The sequence below is a fragment of the Bacillus rossius genome, chromosome 1 (assembly GCF_032445375.1).
Source record: "Bacillus rossius redtenbacheri isolate Brsri chromosome 1, Brsri_v3, whole genome shotgun sequence".
In the NCBI taxonomy this organism is placed as follows: Eukaryota; Metazoa; Arthropoda; class Insecta; order Phasmatodea; family Bacillidae; genus Bacillus; species Bacillus rossius.
This window is the reverse complement of record NC_086330.1, coordinates 285,667,560-285,691,143: the sequence shown is the minus strand read 5'-3', so window position 1 is coordinate 285,691,143 and position 23,584 is coordinate 285,667,560. Positions and strand designations below refer to the sequence as shown.

The 23,584-nt window shown below is 36.6% G+C and overlaps 1 protein-coding gene across 1 annotated transcript in view; it reads right to left on the bottom strand.

Moving 5' to 3' along the window:
- Nucleotides 1–23,584, bottom strand: part of LOC134527684 (splicing factor 3A subunit 1) — a 150,527-nt gene that overhangs the window by 111,594 nt on the left and 15,349 nt on the right. The window contains exon 4 of the mRNA XM_063360589.1: nt 17,610–17,769. Within this exon, the coding sequence (XP_063216659.1) occupies nt 17,610–17,769 (160 nt within the window). The remainder of the gene's footprint in view (nt 1–17,609; nt 17,770–23,584) is intronic.

Below are 23,584 nucleotides of genomic sequence, written 5' to 3'. Positions count from 1 at the left end.
AAGAATGAATGCTTAAATACTACAGCCGAAGATCTCATAGTTCAGAGTCTCCAAAGTACATAGACCCCAGGTGCTGCAAACGCCAACTAAGTGGCATGGTCCGCCAAGGTCGAGAAAATCGAGCTCCAACAGCAGCGATGAATTGGCAAGGCATCCAATTCGGGATGCACCGAAGACAAAAATCACGCGACACGGAAGTTCACGTTCAGTTCATTGCATCTTCTTACCTCTGATGAATAACATTGCAGATGTCCTAATTTTGACTTTGTGTGAAAGATGGAACTGAAATTGCGGCTGTCGCGAACGTCTTCTTGTCCTTCGTGCGAGATTCTTAAGACTCAGAATCGCCCCATGCACGGAGGACACCTTTCTCAAGGCTTGCTTTCTGACAGACATCTTCTCATTAACTTTACTAAGCCTGCTAAGAGCAACAAAGCTAAGAGAAACTTTGGATAAAACATATTACTGAGGTAGCTATATTTCTACATAACCCAGAGAGGAATATACAGAAAGTGTTATTACGTTTTGAAAGGAAATAGTCAACTATTGAAGTAAACCTGTGAAACCACAAATCCATCAAATTAAATAGAAGACCGATATTAAGTTATATCAACTGTGATGAAAGGTTGCTAGCTAACTAGATTCCCTAACATATAATTTACATAAGCATATTAATAAACAATAATTATACAAACACATTCACTAATAATAATAATAATAATAATAATAATAATAAATAATTTGTAAACCTTTCCAATGGTTACTGGTTAATTAACAATTTATTACGTTGTCTCATTTTTCAGAACTATAGTTAGGTTTTCTGGTATATAAATACAGCTTTTAATTCCTTTTAAAAAGTATTCATGAAATTGCAATATGTTTTGTAATCATGATATTGTACATTATTTCATGCTCTTTATATTATTCTAACGATTGGCTTCCTTTATGAGGAATAAGGCCCTAGGCGTTTGTTTACCTTTTTGTGTATTTAGGTTTTAGTGTGATTTAACATACTTTTTAAGTGGTACTTGTTTTTTCTTTATTCTGTAAATGTGTGAGGCAAAAATTTATAACTAGGCAACTTTTACTATCCTTACTGTAAAAAATTTTCTTTGCTAACTTAGAAATTATTATAAAAGATAGCTCATTTAAGTAAGGTTTAAAATTGGCGCAACACTGACTACTTTTTTAAAAATAAAAATGTGTATTTTTTCGCAAGACTGTCTAATTTCAAATTAATTTTAGTATTGTTTCAATACATTCCTAATATTTAAAATCTCAAAAATTGAATTCAGATAGTCTCTGCATAATAAACAGACAGTGGGGATAACAGGCTATTAACTCTAATTTGATAAAAATAATTATTTCAATAAATGCTCTGTTTCAATAAGAATTTCACTATCTGTCTCACTCTAATTCAGGTCAAATGCCCTCACTGTCTGTATCACACAGGCTAGTTGAAACCGAGTTCTGAATATTATTTATTGTATTATCCATTAAGTATGGAAATTATTTTGAACTTTGAACATTTTGCAAAAAATATACATTAAAAAAAATGGCATAATTTTCACAACAGCCTGCTTTCAAGATATTTGAAAAGATGCTTAGTTATATGCAATGATCGTAGTATGTTGACATTTCAAATGTACAACGGTTAATTTGCTTTCACCAAGTTATTTTTGGTTTTGCAATAGTATTTTGTTTTTATTTACAAGCAGGGAAGGTTTGTTGGCTTGCTAACTAACTTGTTTTCTAAATTTTGTGTGGTACACAGGTTGTGCTGATTAAATACAAAAATGTTATCCATGGATTTTTCTTAAATTAACATAATAATTCAGTGATCTTCGTCTTCAACTTAAATTCGAATTGAAAAAAAAGAAGTATTTGCACACCTTATGCACTATCGTGGATACATTAATGAGCTATTTTATTTATGTTTTTTCACTAAAAGAAGAGACTTTTTTTTGACTGATTCTTCAGCATACATTTAGACTGACTCCTCATTATTGTCACTAGACTTACTAATGGTGCATAAATATTTATTTCGTTAATTTTTTACGAATATCTACCTGCCAAAAATGTCTTAACTATTCTTGAACAGTGTGTCTGTAGTAAAAGTATTTTTCTCAAATGCCTGCCTGCTTGTGTGAAATGTCTCGGTAGACAACATTTAGTACGAGTAATTTCGTAAAAATGGAACGGAAGTCGATAAACAGAAATGTGTAAGCAAGATGGCAGATCCATGTATTGCCCCGCACATAATCACTTTCATAAATAATAGGACGCATAGCAAATGTTTTTGGTGTGCCAAATGTAACTTTATGATAGTGAAACTACCCTGGAATATATTTGGTAAGCTAAAATAGTAATAGTAAAAAGTAATTAAATTAAATTAAAATAAAAAGTTTTAAAATACATAAGATAGTTGGCATTACAAAGATTATAATCCAGTACATATTCTCCTTAATCATCAATAGGCTTAGTAGCACAGTGGTAGATTATGCATTTGTTGACCTCAAGAGACATAGATACAATCTTCTCACTGGAAAAACTGTTTTCAATTATTTTTAATGATATTTAAGAGTAATGATGGTGAATCAGCTAAATGAATTGGTCCATGCAAAAAGGGCTTCAGATAATTTTTTCTGTAATTCCAGTTTGAATATGAAACTTTATCTGAGCCAAAAAGACTTCAGTCCAATGCACTGTTGCCATAGTAACAGAGCATTAATTTCACTGTTCCATACAGCATGGAATAAAGTTTGAGAATTTTTGTTGTAGCGGCGCACTATTGAAATATTCTGTGCTGTTATGTTTCCTAACCTGTTATTCAAAATGTTTATAACAAAATAAGGTTGAAGGTGCAGTTTGTTTCTTAAATGACGTTAAATTAGTAAGTTTCATACGAAGATATTGTTAAATAATGTCATCAGAAAGTGAAGGCACAGACAATGTACAAGAAAGAGGTAAAAAGAGGAAGAGTACACCATCTTCTTGGAAAAGAAATACAGTGAACTCTCCATATAGCGATTCTCCCTATATCGATACTTTCTCTATAACGATTGATATTGACATTAACGTTTGGTCTACCATAAGAACAACATATTTTTTCTCTCTAAATAACGATATCGTTCACTCTCTATAACGATGTATTTACTTAGAACACTAATCAAAATACAGTAAAACTATACGATAAAACCAAATTTCCAGTCGTACCACTTGACGAGCGATCGCCAGTTGGACTCAAGGTCAATGCCCGTAACCGGTTATTTCCAGTGTTTAGGCGAGGGGGTGGTCGAGTCCACTAGTCAGCGCGGGGGTGGGAGGTCAGTGGCGGGCGAGGGGGTGGTCGAGTCCACTAATCGGCACGGGGGTGGCAGTTCAGTGGTGGGGAAGTTGAGCGCGCGCCAAGCAGCTCAGTCAGTTTACTCAGTTAGCCACGTCACGCCTGGCTGTTCATATCGGAGCTGTTTTTGTACACCTTACTGCACCGTGTAAGTTAATGAGTGTTTTATCAGTTTTATTCTAACCATTATGCTACCAAGAAAGCGGAAAGTGCTCACCGTGGATGAAAAAGTGTCATTAGTTAAAGCAATTGAAAATGGTGAAAAACAAACTGATGTGCGGCGAACGGGGTTTTCCCAATCGACTGTGGCTACCATTTGGAAGGATAGGCGCAAGTGGCTTGACGCAGATGTGCATGGGGATAAAAAGAAAATGCGAAAACCTCAGTATGAAGACTTAGATCGTGCTATTCTGCAGTGGTTTCAACAGCAACGCATAAATAACATACCGCTCTCTGGACCTTTGATAAAAATGAAAGCTGAGTTTTATGCAACAGAGCTTGGCATTCCTGATTTTAAGGCTTCTGAAGGTTGGCTGAGCAAGTGGAAGCAGCGCCACAACATTAATTATGGACAGATCAACGGGGAGGCTCGTGACGTCGATAGGAACACTACAGATGGCTGGCTAGAAAAGGTATGGCCTGATCTTAAGGCTCGTTATTCAGCCGAAAACATTTTTAATGCTGATGAGACGGGTCTATTTTACAAGTTGACACCAAACAAAACTTTAAAATTCAAATCAGAAAAGTGTATTGGAGGAAAGTTGTAAAAGAAAGAATTACAGTTTTGGTAGCGGCCAATATGACAGGATCGGTAAAGAGAAAACTTTTGGTGATTGGCAAATCTAGAAACCCGCGTTGTTTAAAAAACATCAAGTGTCTGCCTGTCACCTACAAGTCAAACAAAAGTGCTTGGATGACGTCTCAAATTTTTGAAGAGGAGTTGAGAAAATGGGATTCTGAGTTGAAGGGGAACAAAATCTTGCTTTTGGTGGACAACTGCCCTGCACATCCAATGATTGAAAACCTCGAAAACATAGAACTCTGCTTCTTACCTGCCAACACCACAAGTGTCCTTCAGCCCATGGACCAAAGTGTTATCAAAAGTTTGAAAAGTCACTATAGGCGCAGGCTTTTAATGGAACTCGTCGAGTCTAATGGGAATTTCAAACCTACGATCCTAGACGCCATACAAATGGTCAGTAGGGCATGGGCAGAGGTAACGGATAAGACCATAAGACATTCCTTCAAGCATGCAGGATGGCTGAAAGATCCCGAGCCAGCAGATGATGAAGATGACTTGCCTTTGGCCGTTTGGGTTCAGCAGCTGGAGCTTCCTACAACATTTTCAGAAGAGGAGCTTCTGGATTTTGAAAACATCGATGGGCAAGTGGCTACAGCAGCGGGTGTTACAGACGAAGACATCCTGAATTCTGTTCGTGTTGATGAAGATAGTGATCAGGAAAACATTGATCCAGAGGAGGAGCCTGAACCAGAACCGGTCCCAACTCCAAAAGAGGCATTGGAGGCTGCTAAAGTACTGAGAAGATTCTTTACTCACCAAGATGATCCTGTGGCTACGGAAGATGTCGGTCGTTTAGAAGATAAAGTGAGGTCATTGCTGTGGAAAACTAAAAAAAGGCAAATGACGCTAAAAGACTTCTTCCAATAAACTGTATGAACTGTATGTCTTGTTGTGTTATGTATGTACGTATTTTGACATTCTAAATACAGAGTACTACATATGTACTAATGATTGTATACACTGTATCATTGTATCATTTCATATACATATGTAATTTACTACTACATATGTACATATGTGTGTTTGTGGACAATGTAAATATAGTACTGTATATTGTATTTATACTGTTTAATATGGTGTTTTATTTCAGCACACTACTCCATCCAAGATTTAAAAATAGGTTTCTCTCTGTATAACAATCTTTCTCTATAACGATGAAAATCGCTGGTCCCTTGGATATCGTTATAGGGAGAGTCCACTGTATAAGAATAACTGCAAGATGTAAAGGGGAGGAATACCTAACCTCCAAAGGCAATTTTATTCCAGCCAGATCATCAGGACGTCCATGCAGGTAGGTCTATAACTACTAGTGTTATCTAGAGCTTGTATTTGTTATATACATTAGAATATTAGGCACTGTACTTATTTATTTCTGATATCAACAGAATTACTTTTAGTAGACTTAAATTTCTCAATGCACTATAAATCCCCTTTATTTTCCAACAATCAATACCTAATATTTTTTGTTTTGTTTTCAGATGCCAGAGAATGAAGAGTTTTGAGAAGATCTCAGATGATGAAGCTATTTATATGCTAAGACGTTTGCATGAGTTGCCCACAAAAAATCAACAAGACTCATTTATTCAATTTCTGATTGATATACCTAAATGATGTTGATCGCCGTCGACCTCAGAAGGGAGAGGGGGCAAGAAATGTTGATAAAGTTTACAAATACTACGTTATTATTGGCCATGAAAAAAGAGAGGTATGTTACAAAGCTTTTTTATCATTGTTTTGCTATTACTGATAAACGAGTGAAGAGGATTAGAAAACTTGCTTTATTCGGCAAAAGTCTAGTTGATGAAAGAGGGAAAACATCAAGTGCTAACACACTTCCGCCTGAAGTTTGGGAAAAAATCAGAAACCACACTCTTAGCTTTCCAGTTAAATGCACAAAATACACTGGTACAACTAAATCATATCTCGATGCTAGACTGTCTGTAAAGTCCATCTAAAATCAACTGCAGCTATCAGTTTTTCATAAAGTTTTTCAATGAAAACTTTTCTCTATCATTTGGCAAACCCCAGGTAGATTGCTGCTGTACTTGTGAGGAGTTAAAACTGAAAATTAAAAGCCCTCACATAAATGAAGCAGCCAAGAGGTGTGAAACAGCGTAACTAATGATTCATAGGAGGGCAAAGAAGTTTTATATTCTGAACCACTGAACCACTGAACCACACGTTCTGTCCATCTGTATGGATTATATGAAAAATATTCAATTGCATCGAATCCCAGTTCAAGAGACTTTCTATATGAGGCAGTTAACAGTCAATGTTTGCTGCATCCATGACATAAAGGAAAATAGTGCTATGGTATACCTTTATCATGAGGGTACTGCCAACAAGGGCCCAAACGAAGTGTGCTCACTTCTAATGGATTATTTGAACACGGTTCCTCCAGAAGTTAAGGAGATACAGATTTTTTTCTGACAATTGTTCTGGCCAGAACAAAAACCACTCATTGGTACATTTGTTATTGGCTTTAACACACACTGGTCAATTTAATACAATAGAACAGTTCTTCCCCATCAGGGGTCATTCGTTTCTCCTCTGCGACCAAGATTTTTCAATGATTAAAAGACAGCTGACGAAGCATGACCTTTTATATTCCTTAAGAGAAATTACTGGATTAGTAATCAAGAGAAGTAACAATAACAAGTTTATGGTGACACATGTAAAATCAGAACACAGATTACAAAAAAGGTGGTCTCAATATTACAAAAAGTTTGTCGCTTCAGAAGAAATGTGCCCTAGATCAGTTCCGAAAGATGATAAAAATTAGTTTGGCATAAGTTCCTTTATGCATTTTTCTTTTAGTCAAGATATGCCTGGAACAATTGTTGCAAGAAAATTTATCAATGGTATGGCACTACATACTTTATGTTTGCGGCAAGCAATGACGACACCCGAATTCCCACCATGCATTGCTTATCCAGAAGAGAAGGTCCCATTAAAAAAAAAAAAATACTAGATGACATAAGAAAACTTCCGCCCTACATTCCCGAGAAGCATGAACAATTTTACATTGATATTTGTAACTGGCCAACAGCTGAAAACATTGATTTGGAAGTACAAGAATATTAACTGGAGAACATTGATTTGGAAGTACACGATGATTAACTGTACATAATTTATTTTTTGACACATTGTACTTGAGTAAATAAACTAATTTGTAGTGTAATATGACATATTGTAACTTCTTTACTATCATTTTATCTGATAATAAAAATTGAAAATAATATAAATACTAAAATAACAATAAAATAAAAAAAATATGTGTAATAAAACAGTTTTCCATGCAAAAAATACTTCAGTCCAACAAATATTTTTTTTTTCAAACTACAGTAGAATCCCTCCAGAACGACCCCCCTCTGGAACGACCATTCCGTAAGAACGACCATTTTTCGAGGAACCGTGAAAAAATTCGGAAAAAAAAAAGTGTAAAATCGGATGAAAAACAAGTGCGCTACACACTATGTACGGCACTGCGCGTCACGTTTTTCTTGGCGAGCGCTGTACTGTTGGCAGGCGCATGCATGGCTAAAAATAGATACCACCCCTCCAGAGTCCAGACTGGCCACCCTAGCGATAACGGTAAACAGTGGTGCGCATGCACATTTCTGTTGCCGTCTCGATCCCGTGTCTTTGTCTTGTGGCTTGTTAGTGTGATCTTGCTCGCTGGTGGATACGCTTCTTTTGCTTGTTGATTCGGATATTTCTTGGTTTTTATTATTGTTGACGACTTATTACGCTTTGTTTCTTGGACGCCGATTTGGTTAGTGGTTTGATTTTGTATATTGTTGACGACACACGCATTTGTTTTTGGATTTTGATTTGGTAAAATTATTGGCTTGATTCTATGAACGATCGTTGACGAGACACGCAGTTTTACACGGATTTTGATTTTTTTTTTTGGGATTTTCGTTTCGCATTTGTGAAAATGAGTGCCAAGCGAAATACACTTTCGCTTATGAAAAAATATGAGATCATCCAGCAAGTGGATAAGAAAACAATTTCCAAGACTAAGATAGCGCAGCAATACAACATTCCAAAGTCTACTCTCTTCACGATTCTCAAACAGAGAGAAGAAATTGTGAATGCAGTACAGAAGCAAGACCGCAATGTGCAACTGAAAAATTTGAGGGGCGCGACGTACGAAAACTTGGACGAAGCTATGTTGGAGTGGTTTGGTGAGCTGAGAGCTCAAAATTTGCCTGTGAGTGGGCCAATGATGTTGGCAAAGGAGGACGAACTTGCTTTGAAGTTAGGTTTGACAGACTTCAAGCGTTCAGTCGGGTGGCTGAACTGTTTCAAGGCTCGGCATGGAATATCCAGCCACAAGATAGTCGGCGAAAGTGTGTCGGTTGATCCGAAGTCTGTAAGTGAGTGGTTGCCCTTGCTTCAGAACATCCTCAGCCGATACCAGCCTCGAGACGTTTACAACGCAGACGAGCTGGGGATGTTTTATAACCTCTTGCCAGACCGTACTCTTGCGGTGAAAGGGGACGTATGCAAGGGTGCGAAGAGGAGCAAGGAGCGCCTCACAGTCCTCCTTTGCTGCAACATGGACGGCAGCGACAAAATGAAGCCCCTAGTAATAGGAAAGTAAAAAAAACCGAGAGGTTTCAAGGGGAACATTCTTCATTGCGACTACGACTTCAACAAAAAAGCGTGGATGAATGCAGCAGTTTTCACGAAGTGGCTTCGCAGCTTTGATGCGAAAATGGGTGTGATGAATAGGAAAGTTGTCCTGTTCGTCGACAATTGCCCTGCGCATCCTCCGCTCGATAACCTCAGAAATATTGAGCTGGTGTTCTTGCCTAAGAACACCACCAGCATGCTTCAGCCTCTGGACCAGGGGATAATCCAGCAGGTGAAGCTGAAGTACCGGGAAATGCTTGTGCGGAGCATGGTGTTGCAGCATAACATCGGGAAAGAGATGAAGAAGGGGGACGTGTATAGGGCAACGGAAGCGATTGTTACCAGCTGGAGGGCATTGAAACCAGAAGTAATCGCCAACTGTTTCCGACACGCCAACTTTGTCACACCAGTCGACGATGTGCCTCTCGCTGCCACCAACCCTGAAAACCCTGACGACCCTGACGACCCACCCACAGTGGACGCCGAGCCCCAGCCGGGCCCCTCGACGAAGCCGCAGCAACAGATTTTCACTCTGCCATGCGACGACGAATCGTGGCAGCAATTGGCCCCAGACTGCACATTTGCAGAGTTCGTGACAGCGGATGACAACGTTGCAGTTTGGGGTACACAAGATGATGATTCCGATGACGTCAAGGGGCAGGAGCCGAGCGATGAAGAGGAGGAGGAGGAGGAGGAGGGGGACGGAAAAGCAGAAGAGCCAGAAGTTGTGCCGACGACGAGAGACGTCCTCAAAGCTGGGGATGTCTATGAATATCTTCTGAGGCGGCATGGTGCGAGTGATGCTGTGTGGTCCTGCTTAACGCAGTTGAAAGAGTTTTCGGAAAATGCCATCTTGAAAAAAAAGCAGGCAACAATAAAGGACTTTTTTAAAAAGTAAGGCGATAAATAAAGTGTTAGGTGTTGTGTATTTATTTTTTTTATGTTCGTTAATGTTTTTTTTGTTTTACGTCTCGTCGACATGTCTAACATGTGTGACTTTGAAGAACAAAAATGCTTAAAAAAAATTAATTAACAGCTGCCGCATATATCATGTTGGATAAAGCTGTAATCTGGTGAGTTTTTTTTTTTTCAATTGTTCTTTGTTGTTATTGTTACATATATGTATACACTGCTCCACTGCTTACAAGCATAGTTTATTGAACTAAAAGTGTATTTGGAATTAAATTTTTCGTGTTATCTTGAATATAGCTTAAATATATTTTTTGTTTATCATTATCTGAAGCTGTAAAAAAAAACGTTTCCATCGCTTCGGCCCATTTTTGTGTTTCGGCCGCTCTATATTTCAAACCACCCAGTTACGTACCATGTAAAATAGCTTTTTGGCCCGACCCTTATTTATAACAACCTCAGCTGTCACACTTTTAAAACCCAGGGAAAATACTCTGACGTCCGCTTCCCTTCTCACGTCGGTTGGTTATTATGTCCGCCGTCCGTTAGCTCGCCTGGCGCCGAGAGACGTGTCTGGCAGGCATTCGGCGCGGCGGGACGAATGGTGACGCCGAAAGAGAGGGAGGGGGGGGGGGGGGGGGCAATAAATGGATAAAAAATAAACTACCCACGTTACATAACGTTAGCACGATGATATTTTAAAGCTGCCCAAATAAAGGACGGTTCTTTCCGTGAAACGGCCGGGGGGGGGGGGGGGGGGTGGGGGGGGGGTGGTGAGGGGGGGGGGGGGGGGGCAAATTGGCCAAAAATTGCCCAAATTCTCTGGAACGACCCTTCCGTAAGTACGACTGTTTTTTCGGGAACTGTGAGGGGTCGTTCCAGCGGGATTCTACTGTATGTACAAGAACAGTAATATAGATAATTCATATGAGTGGTGACAGTATTAGGTACCATATAAAAAAAAGTGTTATTGTATTATTAAAATCTTAAAGCACAGACAGTTTTTTGTGTTTTTCTTAAAAAAAACTTACGTATTTAGTACTGAAGCCCTTTTTTCAGGGACTGATTTAAATATGGTTAATGTTTGTATGGAGGAAGTATTTACCGACTATTTTCAGTCACTTTATATATATGTGTGTGTGTGTGTTTTATATATATATGTGTGTGTGTTTTATATATATATATATATATATATATATAACACATACTTAGTGTTATAATAATTTTTTTTTAATGTTTCAGGTTAATATTTTAGTAATGCCATAAAAGTACCGTATAAATTCTAACAAATGCGGAAACTTTGTAGTATTATCTTTTCTGTGGATTTTAATAGGATGGGCAGTATTCTAATAAATTCCTTGTCAAAAATCAAGTCCAAAGCCCGGGTTAAGGCTTTTTATCAAAAATTTTTGCTTTTATTGCTAACATTTCTAAAAGTTTAAAATTTCCAGTTGTTTCATGCTGCCATCTGCACGTGATGGTCGCAAGCAACGTTTATGATTCAGGCAGCGAATTCTAGCAGCAGGCGCAGAAATTACATGTGAGATTCGCATCCAGAAATTTTGATACTTGAAAAGCTAACATTTTATTTATCAGCACATTTATGATGCTCTGCATTATTTTAAAGAATTCTATGTTAAGTTTTGTGTCCACATTTCGTATTATATGTTCATTTGCAACATGAACAACATGAGATAAACATGAATTTGCTTATTAGGTACCGAAGTTAGATGTTTACCAGAACGCTTCTGTACAAACTCACTACAGTAGAACCCCGATTTAACGAAGTGCTATGGTTACCGAAAATGTTTACTCTAAATCAATGTTTCGTTAAATCCGATTTACCGATTTTCAATGAACCCCGCACTCATAATCGCGTCCCTACGTTTCCATATCGTAGAAGGGTCGACGCCGATATCTTGTGCTGCCGTGCTATCTCAGACTTTGTCAACTTTACATCTTCAACGTCTTTTAATCTCTCTCGTACGGCCCCCGGTTCGTACGTACACCTCGGTCGTACATACAGATTTTCAGAAACCGTGAAAAATGAGGCATAAAATAAAACGTTAAAAAATATGTAAAGTGTAAGAAATACGTTAAAGTTTATTAAAATACAGCCGAAACCTGCAGCGTTTATAACAAATATGAGCTACATACACATTGCGTCACAGTAAAAAAATAAAAAATAAAAAAAATGGCCGTAAATTGATGGAAAATTTCCGTCAATAGCACGCCGTACGCGGAGAAAGGTCATTGTACTCGGTCAGCTGCTGTTACGGCGCGGCGTAGCCGCCGGCTGACTCTTTGTTCGCTGAGCTGCGCAGCACTTATAAAAAACGTATTCCAAAAACTAAAACACCGCGCACAAAGCTCTTACTGATAATAATAGAGCTGTAGCAAACCGTATGTATTCAGTACTGAGTAACAGGTGCGCCATCTAGTAACGAGTAACGAAACGTTACACACGGCTGCATCTCGTTACTCGCATTTTTCGTATGTTTAACGCATGCGCGCGCTTATTCGATGAATTTGCGTTACAAAGAACGATGTTTGTTTATTAAGTAAAGTATAATTTGGAAATTCGTCGTCAAAGTTTTTTAACTGTTTATTAAAGGAGTGTGTGTAGACAAAGTTTGAGATTGGAACAGAAACAACGTAAGAAAGTATTGTTTACAAATTAGAAATATGTTTTTTATTATCGCGTATTTTCACGTTTTTTGATCTTATCTTAAAAGAGATAGTGTAAAAAAGCCGCTCTAATGAGATTTAATTGTTTCTTGGTTAACAAAAACGGTTAATTATCAAATATTGTTAATTGTTTATATTCTATTTATTATTACTTACGCGACGTCATACTGTACGCGTACGCAATACGACTCAATTCGTTGCTGCAACATAACATAGCATGTTAGGCGGTATCAGAAGTAACGAGTAATGTAACATGATACGATTGTAACAAGTACTAATTGTTATAGTAGCGAATACACACAGGGACGCTTTTTTTCGTTACTTTTACACCTCTAGAGAACAATGATAATGGCGTATTGGTGTGACGTGATCACAAGTTAAAAAAACCTGGAGGATGGGAAAGGGAATATTTGAAAATGTGTGATTATTGGCTAGCACTGTTACTATGCGGGCGTGTTTGGAAGATAACGTGGTGAGTCAAGCCAGGGATATATATGTGGGAGGGGGATGCGGACAAAGAAACCCTTCATGACGTCATTTGTCGCGGACAGTCTATCTATCCAGGCGCGCGCAATGGCACGCACCTACGCAATTCAGTTACAGCGCCCGGAGTTTTTAAGCAATTTGAACAATTTTTTTTAATTTTTTCGTATTTGGACAGATGATGCAAAGGCACATATTAATACGTATATAGTACCTCCATTCTATTACTGACACCACAGAGTGTATTTTTTAATAAGATTCCATTACAATTTACTTTCATTTTTTGGTAATCTATAATATTATTTTAATAAATTGGTGTTTTTTGATGGTTCCTGAAAACCTTTACGTTAAATCGCTGTTTTCGTTAAATCCGTGTTCGCAAAATTGGGGTTCTACTGTAGTTAATTTTTTGATTTCCCTTCCTCCAGCTGAATGCCAGCCCAGCAAGTCACGTCACTCGCCGGTGCCAGTTGCAGCTGGGCGACTGGCACGTCGGCTGAGCTTACGTAACACAATGGCTCCGTTCGTAATGCTTTTCACGCACTGCTCAGATATTTTAACTAAACCATTAATACTTACTAGTAACATACTTATTAGAAACCAGTACCGGAGAGTTATTAACACACATGCTCAAGACGCACCGCAATTATAATTTTTTTTTAACCCAAAGTTATAAATTTGCAGAAGAATCACACTACCATTTTTTAAACTAAAAATCGGCATAAAATATGCAACCCATACGTGGGTAAAAACGGTAGTTCTCTCTCGGTACACCGCAGTTAGCAGACACAGTGGATGTTACTAATGGCCCTAAACACTGGCGTTTAATCCAGCTTTAGAATATTTAAAGTTTTTAACTCTCCCAAATACAAAGAAAATCACTCTTTGATTAGACTTCAACTTTCTAAAGCATCACACACCCCTAGAGGGATAAAAAAAAACACAAAAAATCTCCAGTTCTGAAGAAACACTCAAGTTGAAGTGGCCAAATAAACACTAGGTTGACCAGTACAGACAGGGTACAAAACCTAGTGGACATCACCATATGGTTAGTAAGCTACCAACAATAAGTAGAGACACGGAAATTTCGCGAATCGCGATATCGCGAAATAACACCGCAATTTACCTTAATTCGCGACAAAACACCGAAATCGCACAGCATCGAGAAATAAAACTGATAATAATGAATTAGACCACCCATGCAAGACATCGCGAAAAACAAGTAAACACGACGTTGACGGCACATCGCCATTTTTCTAAGTTTCAACATGGCCGCTTTGTAGTAATGAAAGTAAATAATGATTTACAGTATTCCCGTCACGTAATCATTACAATTTGAAACGAAAGCAGTAATTGCAATCATAAACTAATTAAAAAGAGAAAAATGTACCTGAGCATCAACACAAAGTTAATAAAAAATACCGGCGATGTTTTCAACACAATATAGCTGCCATGATTTTCAACCCGCTGTATTTACACATTAATCTTGTAGAGAAATATAAAATTTTAATTCTTCCTTTCATGTTGAACAGTTAACAACCTCATGCTTTCAACTACGTTTGACTGGCTTGGCAACCTACTCGTTAGAGCTGTAGGTGTAGCAAACCGTATGTATTCGGTAGGGCTGGGCGATTCCACAGATTTCATTTCGATTCGATTCCGATTCAAATTACTGTAAAAATTTGAAATTTCGATTTCGATTCGATTCTTTAATTCTAGAGCAAATGCATAAGGTAAACAAGTGTAAAAAAATTTCTAACAATGTAGGCATACATTCTTAGAATCATTACTTCGTGAAGTCCACATTTCTGTGGTTAAAGCTATGGAATTTACTCTGCCGTCAATGTCTGTTGCCAGTTTTGTTTTTATTCTTTCAAGATGATGTTCATAAAGATCTGGAATTACACGCCTTGCAAATGTTCTACGGTCAGGCATGCTATATTTTGGTTCAACCAGTGACATGAGGTCTCTAAAACCTGTATCTTGGACCATGCTGAATGGTTAAAGATCTGTTGCCAACATTTTGCCTATTGCACTGGTAATGGAAACTGCTCTGGGATGATCGTTTGGATATCTTTCTAACCTAGAAAATGCAGTTTGCTGGACAATTTTCTGTTTGGGTACAGATGAAGATGGAAGTACCACAGATTTCATTTGAGATTGCAATTTTAAAAATTTGGAATATACGTCAGTGTGTTTTGCGAGATGTTTAGCCATGCTAGTTGTGCTCCCATGAACTTGTTTAAGTTTGTTGCCACATGTTTTGCATTTTTAATGCGTTTCTGACACTTTTTCGTAAAATTTACAAACCGCACTTCGACCTTTAAATGCACCTTTCACGTTTTCATTCATTTCTAAAATCAGCACAAAGATTGTTTTCACACTAGAAACTCAACACGGTATTGGACGTGAGGACGTGACAAAATAAAATAAACATGATGATCATTTCTCATTTCCACAGTACTAACGCTCTTGCATTTTCCATTAATGTCGTCGGCATCTGTGATACTGCAGTGAAGGCATATATGTTAAGACAAAGAAAAAGAACACAACTACCACATGTGTAGCTATCAAACTACCTCACTTAAAAAAAAAGTATAAAAGCGGAACCCAGAACCAAAACAAAGTGGTTATCACAGATATAGTGCAACAACTGCACAGCTTCAATGGAAGAATCAGAATTTTTTTATGTCCAAGCCGTGGTACTGAAGTTTGCCACCATTAGCGCTCAAGTTGCACACAATTCGGCAGCCATTTTGGGGAAGTGTTGCGTGCACGTCGGTATCATATCTATGAAGCTAAGGTAGTGTTTATTTACCGCTTTCGGTGATTGAGGTTATATTCACAGCCCAGAAATGAAACTTATTGGACAATTGGTTCGTGGACTTTCCAATTGCATAATTAATGTGTTTCTCGGCCGTTTGTAATAAAGATTTTTTTTCCCATTTTGAACAAAATGAGTGTTGTTATTTAGAGGATTGGAGGTAAATATTGCTTATGAATCATGAGTGTTTGGCAGAACCAAAGTTCGTAGATATGAAGAACGTCGCTAAATGGAATATTCATTGAGGATTTACGTACATACAAAGTTTATGTGCAATTTAACGGAATTTGTGGAAATTGTCACCATGCAAATGACCTAGACAAAGTTCGAATTTTTCGAATCTTAATTTTAGAGAAGAAACGATTTCGATTATTTACGGAATCGAATCGAAATCGTCATTTTCGATTAATCGCCCAGCCCTAGTATTCGGTACTGACTGAGTAACGGGTGCGCCATCTAGTATCGAGTAACGAAACGTTACACACGGCTGGATTTCGTTACTCACATTTTTCGTATGTTTTACGCATGCGCGCGCATATTCGATGAATTTACGTTACAAAGAACGATGTTTGTTTATTAAGTATAATATGGAAATTTGTCGTCCAAGTTTTTTACTGTTTATAAGAAAGTATTTTTTACAAATTAGAAATATGTATGTTTTTGTTATTTATTATCGCGTATTTTCACGTTTTTTGTTGTTTTTATCTTAAAAGAGATAATATAATAAAACCGCTCTAATGAGATTTAATTGTTTCTTGGTTAACAAAAACTGTTAATTATCAAATATTGTTAATTGTTTATATTCTATTTATTATTATTTACGTGACGTCATACTGTACGCGTACGCAATACGACTCGATTCGTTGCTGCAACATAACATTGCATGTTATGCGGTATCAGAAGTAACAAGTAACGTAGCGTCACGATAGTAACGAGTACTAATTGTTATAGTAACGAATACATACGGGTACACTTTTTTTCGTTACTTTTACACCTCTACTACTCGTAAACATGAACACATGGCACTACGCCGATTGATAAGCAAAATCAGTGACCTTTAACTGCCGTAACTACACTTCTCAGCAAATGCAATACGACCGCAGAGCAAGTGAATACGGCGTCAACGGGACAAAGAACAGCAGCAAGAAATATTAAAAGAATACTAAGTTGAGACATGCCGTGCCGAGGCAGCGCGCTAGGCGACACCGGGCCGTGCCGAGGCAGCGCGCTAGGCGACACCGGGCCGTGCCCGAGCTGTTTCAAGCCTACAATTTTTATTTGCCAATAGTGTTGACTTTAGAGTGCAGTATACGAGTATACGCCGTGCCACTATTATTTAGCCAAGCAAAACTTGTAGGTCATAAAACCATTCTCAAAAGTTAAAGTAAACATAAAACCGAAATTTGATTTCTTCAAAACGAAATTTAAGGAAAAATAAAACCATTTTTACGGGACTCTAACAATAAGTGATGCACTTGTATTACCACTCACATATTACAAATAAAAATTTGCTCAAATTGAAGAACATCATAAATGTCTAATTAAACATTTTCTTTTACAAAAAATAAAAAAAAGAAGTCTGCAATTTAAAATCAAGTGTGTCTTTAATTGTATTATATATTAACTATGGTATTCTTATGTATTATTAGAATCAACTGTGTCTTAGATCCTAGTAATAATGGTATTTTGACTTTGTCAAAGAATCGATGGTGTCTTGGATTCAAGTAAATAAGATATTTTGATATTTATCCTAAAATCTACAGCATATTGATTTCAAATAAAATAGGGTAGTTTAATATTAGTCCAAGCATCAATTAGATCTTAGATTTGAGTTAATACATATCTGTTTATATTAATATTTGAATTTTACTCAAACATATGAGTGCATAGGCCTATCTTGGTGGCACAACAAGCACCTTGGTGTACTGCTCCAGAAGCTTGGTGAAGTATTGGAAGAGAGAATGCTGTGGGCGCAAGAAGTCAAACTGGTAGTTCCTCTGCTCGCGATTCATGAGGTTCGTCAAGAACTGGCGCCCGTTACGGGCGACAAACTGCGCCGTCAGCTTCACTATGTCCCTGCGACCAAACAGAAGCAAGCAGATCACAGCCACAGGTACATTTGGATCCTTTAATTCCGTAACCATTCTAGCGACTGTACTTTTTACACAACACAGGATATCTAGCAAAACCCTACAAAACCCAATTCCTAGACTTTTCTAGATATCTCAAATAATTTTCCCAGACAAAAACATAAAACACTTCTATATAGAAACAAATTAATGTATTGAGTCGATATTTTGTGGCTTTTTATATTTCCAGTGAATTTAATTTTTAAAATATAAGAATTTTGTAAAATTAGTTTGTACAAAGTGGTTTTACTTACATCACACTCTGAGGCACCATCATAAACTGAATCAACCTCACATGCCTTAGAATATGACTGCTTGAAAACACTTGGCATTACAAACCTAACCTAAGACTGAACATTGGCATGGTCAATGGGTTAGCAATAGATGACATGCCTTTGTCTTAACGCTTCATTTTAGCTCCCTGAACTAACCTATTCTCTAAGACAAGACAATTCCTCAACTTTTTTTCTTCCCAGATATTATAAATTTCTCGACTATTACAGGCTTTCCACTTACCCTAATACTTAAAAGAAAACATAAGCAATAAATGGTGTTAAAAATGAAAACAATACACATTGTACAGACAGATGCAATACAAGAGACAATGTTATTTTGTAAGAGTTACAAACATGACACTTTTCAAGCAAGACTTGTATCCCAAATAATGAAATAATGTGAAATATTCAAGGCGTTTTACTAAAAAGTAGCACTTCAGTAGGTTTACATAAGATTCTTGTATAACTACAAGTACTTGGATAATGGTAAGCACAATATTTTGTCAGTACCACCTAATTTAAATTTTAAATGTTCCATAGTTCAGACTGTGGGTGGGTGCTACACCTGCCCAGCGGCGTGACTCAGCAATTGGAGGCACGAGGCTAGTATTCTTGCACGTTGTGCCGACATAAATTTCTGAGTACCTTAGTACGGCCGTCATGCTGATGGTTTTCAGGTCGCACTGTGGCGTAATTAGCACGGGTTGCACCCACATGTCTCAAATGAAATGGGGACCTACTCAGCTAAACTGAACCCTGTTTGAGAAAATTGGGTGGGGTGGGGCTGAAACGTTCTGGAACAGTGGTTCTCAAATAAGTGTTAGCCAATGTTTGAGACTTATTGGGCAGGCTTCACTCCTGGAAAGGAGTCTATAGAGTAAGTCTGTAGGGTTTGAAGACTGTAGTGTTCCTGGCACAAGATTAAAAAAATTGGTTGTCTGTAAAGTCGGTTTACGGATGATAGTTTAACGTGACGTCATAACAAAACATTGATGAAATGGTTGCATACTTTTATGAATAAAATTGAATCATTTATATTGAATTATCACTATTTTGTATGGATACAAAGAAGGAGTGAAATGAAATCTACAATTTAATTGATAAATTTACTTTTATTAAAACTCATTATTCAAAAAAGTTTATTACTTTAACGAAGAGATTATTTTAACTATAACTTTTATACATGTTTACTATATAACTTCAAGATCGTCGAGAATCTTTTACTTTTTTCCGCAATTACACTTTTAACGATGAAGTTTGTTCATCGTGAAATTAAACGTAGAATTTAATAAAAATTCCCTTGTAGTTAATAAAATAAGTATTAGTAAGTTTAAAAAAAAAATTTGGCTTTAATCTCTAACCAAGATGCTCGTGGTGCGCTGGGGCCGAGATTAAAATTCGTCGAGAATATTTTACGTTTTTATGTCTTCCAGTGCTCAAAATGATATGCAATTGTGGTCCCGGGCACGAAATTTTATTTATAATTCATTAATATTAACGCCCCTCGCGATAAACAAAGAAAAATATGTATTAATGAGTGCCTGGTTGCCGCGGAAGCGGACATATAGTGCGATTCGTTCGGTTCGCGTCCGTCACCGTAGATGACAGCACCGTAGGGGAATAATATTATTTCGTTTTTATAATACGATTTTATAACAATTATTTATCCCAAATACACCAAACTTATTTATAATGTGTTACAATAATTTTTAAAACATTGTGCAAAAGATCCCGGGTATAATTTGAATTATTATGTGCAACTGCAAAACACCATTGTTCGTACAAAAACGTATTTAAAAATTCAACATTACTTTTAAATAACCGTACCAATTGTACTGAAAATCGGTGGACGATCGTTAAATTACATATCATTAATAATTCAAACGACAAAAACATGATTGAAAAGTCAAATCGATGGTTGTTCCAATCGAGTGGAAGAGAAATGCGGCGCAAGCGTACAATGAGCATAATGGGACACATAGTAGTGGGACAATGTGCGTTATGGGACACTTTTTTGTGCGTGCAGCCGGCGTTCATCGATTTATTAGACGTTGTCACGTCAAAATTTAACATCATTAGGGTTCACTTGGGTCAGGAGGGTCCTTTAAATACCTTGAAGTGCACAAAATTTGAAGTGGAATCATCTCTATTCAGATTCTCACACCAACAGAGGGAGTGCATATTACAAATAAATGAATAAGTTTAGTTTTCTCTAACAAGGGGAGTGTCCAAGTCAGGACTCAACTATTTGCCTTAAAATGTATGAGTAGAAGCAGGTAGGTGGCCTTTTTCAACTCCTAATATATTGTGCCTGAGTGGACCTTAAGAAGTGAGAAAAAGATCTAAAGATTTTACAGTAGAGTTTGAGGGATGTTTTTTCAATTTTTTGTCAAGTTCACGGCATGGCGCAGTGGTCAAGCACATTGTCTGGCAATCCTCTGGCTCCGGTTTAATACCCACTGGTATTGTTTTTTTTTGACGTGACGTCTAATAAATTGATGAACGCCGGCTGCATGCACAAAAAAGTGTCCCGTAACGCACATTGTCCCACTACGATGTGTCCCATTACGTTCATTGTACGCTTGTGCCGCATCCCTCTTCTATTCGATTGCAACAACCATCGATTTGACTTTTCAATCATGTTTTTTGTCGTTTGAATTATTAATATTATGTAATTTAACAATCATCCACCAATTTTCAGCACAAACGGTACGGTTATTTAAAAGTAATGTTGAATTATCAAATACGTTTTTGTACGAACAATGATGTTTTACAGTTACACATAATAATTCAAATTACACCCGGGATCTTTTGCACAATGTTTTAAAAAATATTGTAACACATTATAAATAGTTTGGTGTATTTGGGATGCATATTAGTTATAAAATCTTATTATAAAAACGAAATAATATTATTCCCCTACGGTGCTGTCATCTACGGTGACGGACGCGAACATAATGAATCGCACTATCTGTCCGCTTCCGCGGCAACCAGGCACTCTTAATACATATTTTCCTTTGTTTATCGCGAGGGGCGTTATTATTAATTAATTATAAATAAAATGTTGTGCCCGGGGCCACAATTGCATATCATTTTGAGCACTGGAAGACATAAAAACATAAAATATTCTCGACAAATTTTAATCTCGGCTCCAGCGCACCACGAGCGTCTTGGTTAGAGATTAAAGCCGAAATTCTTTTTTAAACTTACTAATACTTATGTTATTAACTGCAAGGGCATTTTTATTAAATTCTACGTTTAATTTCACGACGAACAATCTTCGTCATTAAAAGTGTAATTGCGAAAAAAAAGTAAAACATTCTCGACGATCTTGATGTTAAATTGCAAACATGTATAAAAGTTATAGTTAAAATAATCTCTTCGTTAAAGTAATAAACATATTTGAATAATGAGTGCAAATAAAAGTAAATTTATCAATTAAATTGTAGATTTCATTTCACTCCTTCTTTGTATCCATACAAAATAGTGATAATTCAATAAAAATGATTCAATTTTATTCATAAAAGTATACAATCATTTCATCAATGTTTTGTTATGACGTCACGTTAAACTATCGCCCGTAAACCGACTTTACAGACAACCAATTTTTTTTTTAATTTTTTGCTTTTTTAAACTATTAATTATAGAATTTAAATGTACTTAAAAAGTTAAATTACATAATTGGATAAGAGTTTGAATAAAAGAAACATTTACAAAAATTCTAGCAAGTAATTATCTTGAGTGCTTTTTTTTATTATCAGAAGAAATGTTATATTAAACTTTTTTATTTTCCAATCAAAGAACACGTTTTTATGACAAATGACTGCAGGTGGCAAGACGCTGTTCACAACTGTACATACTGTTATAAAGTGTAGGTTAAAAGGTAAAGAAATGGCCGAGTATAGGGGATTTGAAACAGCTACTAGGTCTATGTGCTCTGAATGCACAAAAGAGAATAAAGAAAAAAGGATAAAATGTAAATATAACAAAACGTTGCTAAACATTTGCTAATCATTGCTACTGAAGAACAAAAGTTAAAATCACAAACCACATTTGACAGTAAATACAATTCAAAAATGTATCATTTAAAACAATTCCTCTTTAAATATGTTAACTGACTAAATTACAGTAAATTTACTAAATTGAACATATTCATTTAAAATATCTACATTTAACTGTTAAATAATATATTTAAATTCTGTAATTAATAGTTTATAAAGTGAGAAATAAAACAGTACCTGAGAAATAAAACAGTACCAGTGGTTATCAAACCTGAGCCAGTGGATTGTCAGACAATGAGCTTAACTACTGTGCCATGCCTCGGGCTTAACAGATAAATAAAAAATTTTCCTCAAGCTCTACTTTAATCTCTTTAAAGAGCTGCTTCTACTCACATAGTTTAAGCCTCTCCTTGTAAAGAGGAATAATTCAGTAATTAATTTTATTCTTGGGGCTCAGGAAGGTTTAAAGATTTTGATACTATCTAGGAGTTTATTTTGAAGGTCTCTTAAAAGACAAAATTAATAATGTTGAATTAAGTTAAAAGATCCTGTTAAGCTGTATTTGCTTTAGTCAAAAGTAGTGGTTATCATCTTCTCACAGGTCAAGATTTGTATGATGATTTTAGAAGAATAAATTTCTAAATGCTATAGAATTACATTGCCCCTAAGTAAAGTTGACCAAGGCAAGAATGACACTTTTATTCTGAAAAATTCCCCTAGTATTCAAATTTATTTTCAACCTTACATGTAACTACGATATTTATAGTGAGTGTAGATAGCTTGATGGGTAAATAATTTGACACTTGACTACGAGACCATTAGAGCTGTAACACCTGACATAGCTAATAGGGAGCTTCCAATCCACGATGGTCTGTACTCAGAAACCATGGTCACATTGGCTGGAGTAATTTTGGGAAACCACATAAAACCGAGATTGAGACTTCTTGACCAAGATTCAACCCTGGGACCTTTAGAATGAGAATCTGATGTCTTAATGCTGCACTAACATGCTCCATCACACACACAAAAATACATTTAACTATGTGAACATGACATGATATAGGTCTGGCCATCCCGAATTTTGTTTTCCGTGGTTTGCTGAAATCACCCCAGGGAGATTTATGGGATTGTTTTCTATGACTCACTATAGACATGGCCCATTCCCAGACCAACTTTCCTAGTTAGTGTCATTGCAAGTTAAATCTCTAGTCACCATGGTGCACAGAGGAATTATTTTTGTTGGTTAAGATGGGGTAAACTGGTGGTGGAGTAAATCAGAAGTAATATTTTCAAAAAATAATTTTTTTTACATTTTTATATTACATTTTTTTCATTGTCTTTGCGAGAGGAAAGATTGATGTCATAGCGAAATCATAATAATGGACAATTAATATTAATACACAAATGCACAGAATAACAAGCAAAAATCAGCCAATGTCAAATGTTAAATGAATAGACAGTAAAGGAGTTTGTCAGAAAAAACATT